The sequence below is a fragment of the Littorina saxatilis genome, linkage group LG5, assembly GCF_037325665.1.
Source record: "Littorina saxatilis isolate snail1 linkage group LG5, US_GU_Lsax_2.0, whole genome shotgun sequence".
Lineage (NCBI taxonomy): Eukaryota > Metazoa > Mollusca > Gastropoda > Littorinimorpha > Littorinidae > Littorina > Littorina saxatilis.
Genome location: NC_090249.1, coordinates 3,057,683 through 3,070,173, shown reverse-complemented (window position 1 = coordinate 3,070,173; position 12,491 = coordinate 3,057,683). Strand labels below are relative to the sequence as shown.

The 12,491-nt window shown below is 42.1% G+C and overlaps 3 protein-coding genes across 3 annotated transcripts in view; 1 reads left to right on the top strand and 2 right to left on the bottom strand.

The window, feature by feature from the left end:
• The window catches only part of LOC138966081 (heparan sulfate glucosamine 3-O-sulfotransferase 5-like), a 222,025-nt gene extending 219,175 nt beyond the window's left edge, over window positions 1–2,850 (bottom strand). Inside the window, exon 1 of the mRNA XM_070338168.1 lies at window positions 2,692–2,850. The gene's annotated coding sequence lies outside the window, so the exon portion shown is untranslated. The remainder of the gene's footprint in view (window positions 1–2,691) is intronic.
• Window positions 1–12,491, bottom strand: part of LOC138966079 (orexin receptor type 2-like) — a 302,367-nt gene that overhangs the window by 148,082 nt on the left and 141,794 nt on the right. The gene's annotated exons all lie outside the window — the stretch shown is intronic.
• LOC138966084 (small ribosomal subunit protein eS12-like) lies at window positions 2,866–12,475 on the top strand. Its single transcript, XM_070338170.1, has 6 exons — window positions 2,866–2,957; window positions 3,096–3,129; window positions 3,670–3,804; window positions 8,243–8,345; window positions 10,655–10,756; window positions 12,376–12,475. Exons 2-6 carry the CDS (start codon window positions 3,113–3,115, stop codon window positions 12,436–12,438), a joined length of 420 nt encoding a protein of 139 aa, XP_070194271.1. The 5' UTR covers window positions 2,866–2,957; window positions 3,096–3,112; the 3' UTR covers window positions 12,439–12,475.

The window sequence follows — 12,491 nt, the reverse complement described above, 5'->3', positions numbered from 1 at the left end:
AAATTGAGGTAATGTTGAACTTTAGCGTGGATAATTTTTAGCTCAAAATCCATTGGAATTTAACATTTTAATCAATCAATCAATCAATATGAGGCTCATATCGCGCGTATTCCGTGGGTACAGTTCTAAGCGCAGGGATTTATTGTTTTTTTATGATTTTTTTAAATTATTATTTAAAAAAAAATTTTTTATGCAATTTATATATCGCGCACATATATCAAGGCGCAGGGATTTATTTATGCCGTGTGAGATGGAATTTGTTTACACAATTCAACACGCATTCACATCGGCCAGCAGATCGCAGCCATTTCGGCGCATATCCTACTTTTCACGGCCTATTATTCCAAGTCACACGGGTATTTTGGTGGACATTTTTATCTATGCCTATACAATTTTGCCAGGAAAGACCCTTTTGTCAATCGTGGGATCTTTAACGTGCACACCCTAATGTAGTGTACACGAAGGGACCTCGGTTTTTCGTCTCATCCGAAAGACTAGCACTTGAACCCACCACCTAGGTTAGGAAAGGGGGGAGAAAATTGCTAACGCCCTGACCCAGGGTCGAACTCGCACCCTCTCGCTTCCGAGCGCAAGTGCGTTACCACTCGGCCACCCAGTCCACTAAGCCTCCTTTTGTGCAGAACCTGCTCTTGTAAGCATAACAAGACATTTCAGGTACCTTTGAAGTAACGGAATGAAATGTACAGTTGCGATACATTGACATGTTTTTTTATAACAAAAACATCGGCACAGCCATTCTTTGAAAGGATGGAAGTTTGGAACATTAGGAGACAACTCCGTCAATACTATGTATGCATTTTCTTCAATCAAATGACCAAAATACTTAATTATGCTTAATTTTGGAGCTCAATCCTTCAATTAATTTCACAAGAAATATTCTTTGGTTTGATAAAACTTGTATCCACACAAAAATCAATCAATAATAATGCCAGTGGATTGTGAGCTATGAATATACAACGCTACAGTTCAACATGTAACTTCTTCTTCTTCTGCGTTCGTGGGCTGAAACTCCCACATACACTTGTGTTTTTTGCACGAGTGGAATTTTACATGTAGGACCGTTTTTTACCCCGCCATTAAGGCAGCCATACGCCGTTTTCAGAGGAAGCATGCTGGGTATTTTCGTGTTTCTATAACCCACCGAACTCTGACATGGATTACAGGATCTTTTTCGTGCGCACTTGATCTTGTGCTTGCGTGTACACACGGGGGTGTTCGAACACCAAGGAGAGTCTGCACACAAAGTTGACTCTGAGAAATAAATCTCTCGCCGAACGTGGGGACTAACTCACGCTGACAGCGGCCAACTGGATACAAATCCAGCGCGCTACCGACTGAGCTACATCCCCGCCCGTTCAACATTACCAAAATTGACATAACTGCAGGTTCTGAAAGGAGGACAAAACCTGAAAGGCTAAAAGCATGTATTTCATGCCATAGAAATTAGAATAGAAGTCAGTGAAAATTACGAACTGTACTTATACTAGGGATCAGCTCGTTACTCCCCCGTATCGCTACTCCCCCGGCTCGCTACTCCCCGGCTCATTACTCCCCCGGTTGGCTACTCTCCCGGCTCGTTACTCACCCGGCTCGTTACTCCCCCGGCTCGTTACTCCCCCGTACACAGAAAATGACTGGATAACCCTGTGATAGTAAGTTGGCATGAAATATTGTTCCCCCACCCCCACCCACCCCCACCCACCCCCTGTCCAGCTGTTTTATTTGTTTCTTTGTTTGTTTATCCAGAAAATTTCTCCGAAAAAACAATATTTCATGCCAACTTACTATCACATGGTTATCCAGTCATTTTCTGTGTACGGGGGAGTAACGAGCTGTGGGAGTAGCGATACGGGGGAGTAACGATACGCTCATTACTCCCCCGGCTCGTTACTCCCCCGTATCGCTACTCCCCCGTCATGCATTCTCAAATAGTATCTCTTCTGCTTAATACTTTTTTTTCAAAGATGTACTGTACACGAATGTACAGGCAGATCTGGCAGTTGTAAGTTCTTTAAACATGCTCTCTCTCTCTCTCTTGAAAATTCAATTTAAGTAATAACTGCATTACCTAAGCGTAATAAAAAGACACGGGGGAGTAACGAGCCGGGGGAGTAGCGATACGGGGGAGTAACGAGCCGGGGAGTAGTGATACGGGGGAGTAACGAGCCGGGGGAGTAACGATACGGGGGAGTAACGAGATGCTCCCCATGTACTACAGGTCAAACTACAACTAAAAATCACACAAAAAATCCGTTTTCACCGTACTCTTGTAATCCTCTTCCTCAACTTTTCTTCTTACCGTTATAACAAAAAGTCAGTAGTTTGGACGCAAATCCAGAATATCACTGTCCACGACTTGAGAAACACACTAAATAAATAGTAAATACACTACAAGTTTTCAACACATGTGCACAGCTAAATTTGGAAACTGGTGAAAGCAAAACTATCAACATCTATCATTCCAAACGAATACACCTTGCCACAGCTTACACCATGCTTTGCTGAATACACTTTCGCTTTCCATCATAACGTCAGAAAATAGGGAAGTTCCAAACCAACAGAAAACTAGGTCAAACTCGGTTTAGCCGACACGCTTGATTGCGTTTTATTCACAACATGATGATGATAAAACTTCCAGCGATGATCAGAAGATCATGTAGTCATACTCACCGATTCCTGTTTATTCCAGAGATGTGCACACTAAAATAAGGACTCGATCCAAACACTGCTTCAAAAAGATCCAGAATGTCAATTTAGTAACCTACTGCGCCTGTTCATGTCCATTTTAGCCCCAAAACAAGAGAAATCCAAGGTATTACCTGGACTTTGCGGTAATAAGGTCTGTTCCATTTGGGGTCATTTCCGGGTTTTTTTCCCAGAAGACTCTGCGCTTTCCTGCTACTTCCTTTTCCTTTGCGATTTTAGAGGAACACATCGTTAGTATTGTTTGTTATTTTTGATCGGTCTTTTTCTACATCGAAACTTTAGAATCGAACGATTTTATGCGGTCAGTTTTATTCAACAATGTTTTGTTGACCTTTGTAACTGATATTTTGGTTGTTTTACTTTTGCAGAAGGACATCTGGTCAATATGTCTGACGCAGAAGGGTGAGTACCATGCTTACGAGATTGTTTTCTTGAAGCAGATCAAAACATTGAGAAAAATTCACGGAGTCTGTTAGTTAGTACTACGTTGGATATGATATCTATGTTTGTAATTGTGTGCAGTAGCTGCCGCGTGAAACCGACCTGGTTGGTAATGCCATTTTGCAGTCATACTCGGTCATATTTCAGCAGAAAGTGTCTTGATCTTGATCTTGATATATTACGCCAACAGGTCCCAAACTTGGGAATATTCTATGTGTATTGTGACTGTCGTCCACAGGCGGGTGCATTCGCTGTATGTGCACTTCTTGTATGTGTTTTGTTGTTGACAGGGAATGCACAAGTGCACCCACAGGTAATGCACCTGCGTTTGGTCGACATAGATGATAGACCCCTTCTGCCATAAGTTCCAGACTTTGTAATCCAAAAATACCTGAACATGGCAACGAAAGTGTGCTTGAGATGAATGAAACTTATGCAGTAACGCTTGCTGCATTCTTGCAACACTGTGTTTTTCTCAGCAAGTAAGTTCCTGTCTTGCAGAGATGCTGTTCCCGCTGTGGGCGGTGACACCGGTTCCATGGACATCTACACTGCTGTTCAGGAGGTGCTGAAAACTGCACTTATTCATGATGGCCTCGCACGCGGAGCGAACGAGGCTACCAAGGCCCTTGACAAGTAAGTATTGCTGTGTGTTATCAAGGTGGAGGTAAAGTCAGAATCCTACTAGCATGGGTGCAACTCTGCCGGCTACATGCCGGCAGCCGGTTTTTGGTTTCATCGGCTGCCGGTGTTTTTGTTCCAGGAGAGAGTTTTTTTTGGCATTTTAAATACTAAAAAAGCTGGACCCCAACTTTTGCCGGTTTTTGGAATTTTCCAGGTTGCACCCATGTACTAGTTGTACTAAACTTCAGGCGTTCAGCGCTGTAACTGCAGAGATGGTTTTTCTGCGACAATGTTAAGGCCATGTCAGACGCACAACACAAACGTGTTTTCTTTCAAAACGGCGTGTTTCCCATGTGACATCCCCCAAAACGCGTTTCAGAAAACACTTTCGTGTTTCGCATCGTGTTTTGGTTTTAGAGCATGCTCTAAAATCTGAAAACACGTTTTGGTAGTCAGCCAATGAACGCGGACGATCAACTCGCGTGACTCAGTTTCCGGCACCACGGAGATAGAAAAAAATGGCCGATTCAGATGTGGTACCGATTCAGGGTAGTATCGGGCCCATGAATCCTGACAAGAGTCTATGGAGCCTGTCACGATTGAAGAGAGGCAATAATATCAGTGGGCGCTGCCAGCCGTGTTTACAAACCCAAACACAGCGCGGTAGCTGGACGGGTGAAGCTGACACTGACCGTACAGGGATCGACACTAACTTATTTGGCCTAGGGCCACACTGGCCCAAGAGATGGAAATTGCTGGGGCGGAAAACAGAAATCTGGGGCCCACTCTCAGTATTCACATGCGGCAATGCATTGTTTGTTTTTCTTCATCGTACTGAAGCCAGGGAAATTCTTTCAACCATTTGACATTGATACTTAACAAGACTTGTTTCCGAAAATCTACTATTAGCATGAAAGTGATCTTCGAAGTATAAATGCACATATTGAACCTGTGATGACAAATATGCTCCCTCTACTGAAAAAGGATGAGGATTAGCAACTCATGCATATCTGAGGTTGAACTGTTATTTGTGCTACAGTATGAAGATATGATTTATTTACATAATGGTTAAAAGGATGAACGGCTGCACTGTCAATTTTAGAACAGAAAGGAGCGTCGTTTAATGCCTTGTTGCTTCGGCCATCAACATGAATGACCTAATTATACCTACTTTTGGAGATCTTGTCATCAAATAATGTCGCTAGTGTCATTCTTTTCATTGTGAAAAGCAACTTGTATGGGATACAATGCAAAAATGGTACCGGATAGTGAGATTTACATACAACGCTCATGTTCAAGATTAGGCACAACAAAATTGTTTTTCTCCATGACAAGGCCAGACCTGTGCACATCTACGGTTTCTCCGTAATTTCTCCAATTTTTATATGCAGAATACGGTGTTACGGATTTTTAATTGAAACTCCGAAATTCCGATGTTTTATGCCCCCCCCCCCCCCCCCCAAAAAAAAGTACTGCTCTGTCACCACAGAAGAAGAAAATGGCACAACAGTGCTGGAAGTCCATTTATTCTCAAGACAACCTGGAGATCGTAAAATCCAGCAAAGGAGACCTTTGAACTGTCGTTACAGCTTACTACTGAATCATTGGTCTGTTTACTACTGATGAGCGTTTTGAGTGTGCACAGGTCTGCATGTCAACAAAATTGCAGGTCCGCTTAAAAAAATTCTGTTCAAAGGCGTATGCGGCCTTATAATTGGCCAACTTGTGCGAGCTGAGTCTCCCTGGTAAAGTCTGCAAAATTGAGGGGTTTTTTTTTTGGGGGGGGGGGGGGGGGCATTGTTCAGGAAAAGGCAACATCAGACCTGGGAACCCATACAATTTCGTCGTATTTTGTACGCATGATTGTCGAGAATACGGTCAGTGGGAAAAAAATACGGCGAGAGAAATTCCTTGACTACTTTTCTTCACAAGCCCATCCTGAAGCCGATCCAGTATTTTGGCACATGATAACGTCACTATATTAACCGCCGTCAAAAATAATATAATCGGATCGTGTCAATCAAAACAACCAGGCAAACGAAAGTACGGTATTTGGCGAAATCGGATAGAGAATAAACAAGTGAAACAAAGAAGAAAAGTGAAAAAAAATTGAAGAAAAATAACACACACACACACACAATTTGTAACCAACTCACACATGTAGTCCCGCCCGGCATAAGCTTTTTTGGGATGATTTACGACTCTAGCGCACATTTCGAGCAGAGGAAAACACAACATGGCGGCTCTCGCTCCTCCATCTATCACGAGACACCAAAAAAATGAAATCTCGCGTGCGCGACATCCTGATACATCCGGTGTTTTTCTGTACGCTTGTCACGACGACTTGTTGATAAACGAAGATTCGCGAGAGAAAGAGAAAAGCGTCAAGTCTTGAGTAGAGAGCTAATAAAGTACCGGTAATCGCTAATCGAGCGAAATGAAAATCTCCGGCGACTTCCATTAGGTGAACCCTATTCAAGTTTAGGTAACGTTTTAGCCGCATCTTTTTATAAGCCGCAATGCGTTTTTTTGACTCACATGCGAAGCAAAAGTGAGTCTATGTACTCACCCGAGTCGTCCGTCCGTCCGTCCGTCCGGAAAACTTTTGGATATTTCTTGGACACTATTCAGTCTATCAGTACCAAATTTGGCAAGATGGTGTATGATGACAAGGCCCCAAAAAACATACATAGCATCTTGACCTTGCTTCAAGGTCAAGGTCGCAGGGGCCATAAATGTTGCCAAAAAAACAGCTATTTTTCACATTTTTCCCATTTTCTCTGAAGTTTTTGAGATTGAATACCTCACCTACATATGATATATAGGGCAAAGTAAGCCCCATCTTTTGATACCAGTTTGGTTTACCTTGCTTCAAGGTCAAGGTCACAGGAGCTCTTCAAAGTTGGATTGTATACACATTTTGAAGTGACCTTGACCCTGAACTATGGAAGATAACTGTTTCAAACTTAAAAATTATGTGGGGCACATGTTATGCTTTCATCATGAGACACATTTGGTCACATATGATCAAGGTCAAGGTCACTTTGACCCTTATGAAATGTGACCAAAATAAGGTAGTGAACCACTAAAAGTGACCATATCTCATGGTAGAAAGAGCCAATAAGCACCATTGTACTTCCTATGTCTTGAATTAACAGCTTTGTGTTGCATGACCTTGGATGACCTTGACCTTGGGTCAAGGTCACATGTATTTTGGTAGGAAAAATGTGTAAAGCAGTTCTTAGTGTATGATGTCATGGCTAGGTTTAGTTACCCTAAATGTCGAGGTCAAGCATGTGAGTCGTATGGGCTTTGCCCTTCTTGTTGTTGTTTTTTTTTAAGTCGCGGCTTGTAGTCCGTCAAATATGGTACAGTTTTTGTCAGTAAAAATTGAAAAAAAGCATTTGTTTTAAATGTATAGGTAAACTTGATTAACGGTGTTAGGGACGCGCATGAGGCATGTTTTAATCATGGATGTGCAAACGCTGTGTGGAATACGCTCATTTTTTTGAAAATACACGAAGTTTGTTTGAGAATACTGAAAGTGCAAAACGGGGGTTCCCAGTCTGCAACATTGAATGTTTTCTTGCTGCTGTATGTCGTCAAGATGTAGACATAGTCAAAATTCCTGACTTCGACGTTAATTCTACCCCCCGCGGGTTAGGGGGAGTCCCATATTGGTTGGGACTAGAAAGAATTTACCCGATGCTACCCAGCATGTCGTAAGAGGCGACTAACGGTTCTGTTTCTTCTCTTCTTTTGTCTTATTTCTGCCTTACCAGTCCTTTCACCTATATTTCCTTCCAAGAAAACTCTCCCTGCTATTCCCTGCAGTTTTCCAATTCTTTTCTTGTCTTATTTCTACCTGACTGGATCCATCACCTTTATTTCACTTACCAAAAGTCTTTTCCACATCCTTATTTCTCTGCACCCCGCATGTCGTATGAGGTGACTAACGGATTCTGTTTCTCCTTTAACCCTTGTTAAGTGGTTCTTGTATAGAATATAGTCGGTGTTTGTAAAGATTTTAGTCAAGCAGTATGTAAGAAATGGTAAGTCCTTTGTACTGGAAACTTGCATTCTCCCAGTGGGGTCGTGTATTGTACTACGTTGCAAGCCCCTGGAGCAATTTTTTGATTAGTGCTTCTGTGAACAAGAAACACTTAACAAGTGGCTCTATCCCATCTCCCCCCTTTCCCTCATCGCGATATAACCTTCGTGGTTGAAAACGACGTTAAACGCCAAATAAAGAAAGAAAGACGTTAATTCTAAACCACTAGCGAGACACAACAGAGCGTAGTTGAGTGAACGACACTTTTGCCACATACAGACGATAGTGACAGGATAGTGTTTGAATGTCGGCACTGATGTAATTCTGTTGGACTAAGCTGTTGTACTTATGGCAAAAGTGTGCAGTGCTGTGTGCTCAATGGGTGTGTTTTGATTGCAGACGTCAAGCTCACCTGTGCATCCTGTCCAACAGTGTAGATGAACCAATGTACACCAAACTTGTTGAAGCCCTGTGTGCAGAGCACGGCATCAACCTCCTCAAGGTAATTTCCGTTACATGTTCTGCTTCAGTAGTTGAGCATGTTTGTGTTCACCTTATAGTAAACTGCCTGTATGTGGTTTCGAGAGGAAACGTAAGTGTAATACTACCAGCTCGTAAAGGCTTATTGAACCTGTGATGACAAATATGCTCCCTCTACTGAAACAGGATGAGGATTAGCAACTCATGCATAACTGAGGTTCGGTTTTGTAAGTTTCTGAATTATATTTTCTTGGTGATTGAAACATTTTCAAGTGTTGGTTATTGGAGAGATGCAAGAGTAGTTCATGGAAGCTTTGGTAATTTAATTTTACATGGGGGTATATTGTAACATGAGCAAATGTCCTAGTGTGGGCTTGTGTGTGTGTGTGGTTTGTCTCCAATCTGAACCAATCTCAAAATGTTCTTGTCCTTGATTGTGACCCAGGCATGGGAATTGTCGAATTTTTGTTTTGTTCCCGCCGAAAAAGCAAGTGTCTGCCGAAAAAATAAAGGGGGGAGGCTCACACAAAAAAAGCACCGGTTACTTTTGCCTTTCAATCAATCAATCAATGAGTCTTATATCGCGCATATTCCGTGGGTACAGTTCTAGGCGCTCTGCAGTGATGCCGTGTGAGATGAAATTTTATACGGCCAGTAGATTGCAGCCATATCGGCGCATATTTACCTTTAACGGCCTATTATTCCAAGTCACACGGGTATAGGTAGACAATTATTAACTGTGCCTAAGCAATTTTGCCAGGAAAGACCCTTTTGTCAATCGTGGGATCTTTAACGTGCACACCCAATGTAGTGTACACGGGGGGAGGTTCGGACACCGAAGAGAGTCTGCACACAAAGTTGACTCTGTGAAATAAATTTCCGCCGAACCTGGGATCGAACTCACGCTGACAGTGGCCAACTGAATACAAATCCAGCGCGCTACCAACTGAGCTATATCCCCGCAAAAGCCCGCGAAAACTTTCCGTACTTTGTTCATGCACTGCTACCGCCCGCCTCAGTTACTTGAACTTTTATGTTTGAAAGTAAACCAGATTGCACAGGTTGTGTTTCAAGTTACATTTTCCTGTTTGTCTCAACAGATCAATTTTTTAACAAATTTAAACCATATAATACAGGTATATATTTATTTTTTTTTTTTAAAAAGCAAAAATGGGTACTAAACACTGATTCTAAAAACAGAATTTAATGGCAAACTTGGAGCTCAGATGACACCAGATTGCACCATCTGGGTTCTTTGGAGAAAACATTTTCTGGGGGGGGCATGCCCCCGGACCCCCCTTGTAAGGCTAGGCGCTTCGCGCCTTCAGTTAAAAAAAATTCAGCCTTTTTTACAATTTTCAATTCCCATGCCTGTGAACTTTGATGGAACTATTTCGGGAGATATGTTCTTTTTTCCAGTATCTTTCTCATTCGTTTACTATGGGGCAGAACACGCACATTCTGACACGAGTGTGCTAGACTACATAGTTTTTGACTCACATGCGAAGCAAAAGTGAGTCTATGTACTCACCCGAGTCGTCCGTCCGGCCGTCCGGAAAACTTTAACGTTGGATATTTCTTGGACACTATTCAGTCTATCAGTACCAAATTTGGCAAGATGGTGTATGATGACAAGGCCCCAAAAAACATACATAGCATCTTGACCTTGCTTCAAGGTCAAGGTCGCAGGGGCCATAAATGTTGTCTAAAAAACAGCTATTTTTCACATTTTCTCTGAAGTTTTTGAGATTGAATACCTCACCTATATATGATATATAGGGCAAAGTAAGCCCCATCTTTTGATACCAGTTTGGTTTACCTTGCTTCAAGGTCAAGGTCACAGGAGCTCTTCAAAGTTGGATTGTATACATATTTTGAAGTGACCTTGACCCTGAACTATGGAAGATAACTGTTTCAAACTTAAAAATTATGTGGGGCACATGTTATGCTTTCATCATGAGACACATTTGGTCACATATGATCAAGGTCAAGGTCACTTTGACCCTTATGAAATGTGACCAAAATAAGGTAGTGAACCACTAAAAGTGACCATATCTCATGGTAGAAAGAGCCAATAAGCACCATTGTACTTCCTATGTCTTGAATTAACAGCTTTGTGTTGCATGACCTTGGATGACCTTGACCTTGGGTCAAGGTCACATGTATTTTGGTAGGAAAAATGTGTAAAGCAGTTCTTAGTGTATGATGTCATTGCTAGGTTTAGGTCAAGCATGTGAGTCGTATGGGCTTTGCCCTTCTTGTTTTAAGTTGCACTGTTTTCACTCTGTATTTAAACGTTTCCAAAGTTTGAATGACATGTGTTGTTTGCAGGTTGACGACAGCAAGAAGCTCGGAGAGTGGGCAGGCCTATGCAAGATCGACAAGGAGGGAAAGGCTCGCAAGGTCAACGGCTGTGGTGTCGTCGTAGTCAAGGTACTGGACTCTTTTCTCTGTCATCTCTTCGACATAATAATGTGATCACAAGAATGTAGACAAACAATGCAATGAAACTAGTTGGTTTTTGTGACAGCTATGAAATAGAGGAAAACATGTCCTTATTCATCATCTCTATTGTGATTAACTTGACGTTGGTCTATTTTAAGCACCCTCATCAGCTTATTTTAGCGATAAAATAATTATCTTGGTTGCCAGGAGAAGACTGGTTAATAGCTCGCGTACAGTTTCTATGCTTCGCTTTATCAGAAGATTATTCTATATAGGGTGTCTGCATACATACAATGACGACTCCTTTTACAAATTATCTGTAAAATGACTTGCCTCCTTTTCAATGGTTTTATCTTGAGACAGGCCCTTGGTTGGGTCATAGACCAAATAGCCTGGACCGCCAACTCGTCACGTGACCCTTCGAGGTTACGACGCTCGACTTTCAGGGGCGCTTAGCGTCCGGTTTGAAAGGCCAGCGATTCGAAGACAGTGAAAAGAAAGCACGCTCCAGTTATTTGTGACAATGGGAGGTGACAATGAACTGGATTTTCCAAAACTCCAAACTAAACTTAACAAAACTCATCGAAAAACATGTTCCATATGCACTTTAGCTGAGTTTATTTTAGCATTTTTAGAACTTACCTCGGCAACTTCGTCCATGTTTACAATCTACACCGGATATGACATCCCCCTGATTTCTGAAAGGCTTGTAAGCGTAGGTTCTAAAATGCGAGAGGCCGCTACCTCGTAATAGAAAGAGCGGAGAGAGAGCTAGTTAGCGGTCCAGGATAAATGGTCTATGGTTCGGTCTACACAATGTGTACATAGAAATGAATTGCCTCCCTTGCAAGGCTTTTATCTTAGTGTATTTTGAACAGTCCTTTGTTGGGTCCCACATTGTATGAGAGTAATGTCTTTCGGTTTTACATATCCCATGAGAGCAAGAAACGGCAGAACAATTTCTCAAGTTTGTGTGGCTGTGTTGTGAATTTTGACTGGCTGTGTTGTGAATTTTGTCTGGCTGTGTTGTGAATTTTGACTGGCTGTGTTGTGAATTTTGTCTGGCTGTGTTGTGAATTTTGACTGGCTGTGTTGTGAATTGTGTTTGGCTGTGTTGTGGATTTTGACTGGCTGTGTTGTGAATTTTGTCTGGCTGTGTTGTGAATTTTGACTGGCTGTGTTGTGAATTTTGTCTAGCTGTGTGGTGAATTTTGACTGGCTGTGTTGTGAATTTTGACTGGCTGTGTTGTGAATTTTGTCTGGCTGTGTTGTGAATTTTGACTGGCTGTGTTGTGAATTGTGTTTGGCTGTGTTGTGAATTTTGTCTGGCTGTGTTGTGAATTTTGTCTGGCTGTGTTGTGAATTTTGTCTGGCGGTGTTGTGAACTTTGACTGGCTGTGTTGTGAATTTATGTCTGGTTGTGTTGTGAATTTTGTCTGGCTGTGTTGTGAATTTTGACTGGCTGTGTTGTGAATTTATGTCTGGTTGTGTTGTGAATTTTGACTGGCTGTGTTGTGAATTTTGACTGGCTGAAGCTTTTGCTGCTAAACTGATGCTTTCTGGCATGCTTGAAACTAATTTGTTCCTTTTGGCTTGCTGTGTTGCAGGATTACGGGAAGGAGACACAAGCGTTGGATGTGCTGAACGAGTACTTCAGGTCTAAGAAATAACTCTGCTCTCATGGCTCAATAAAGTTTGTACTGTGCAGTCTGATGGTTCAGTT

What these genes read in the sequence shown, in the direction of transcription:
- LOC138966084 (XM_070338170.1), top strand. An exon ending in GCTACCAAGGCCCTTGACAA is followed by an intron (nt 3,805 to 8,242) that starts GTAAGTATTGCT and finishes TTTTGATTGCAG; the next exon opens with ACGTCAAGCTCACCTGTGCA. An exon ending in GTGGTGTCGTCGTAGTCAAG is followed by an intron (nt 10,757 to 12,375) that starts GTACTGGACTCT and finishes GCTGTGTTGCAG; the next exon opens with GATTACGGGAAGGAGACACA.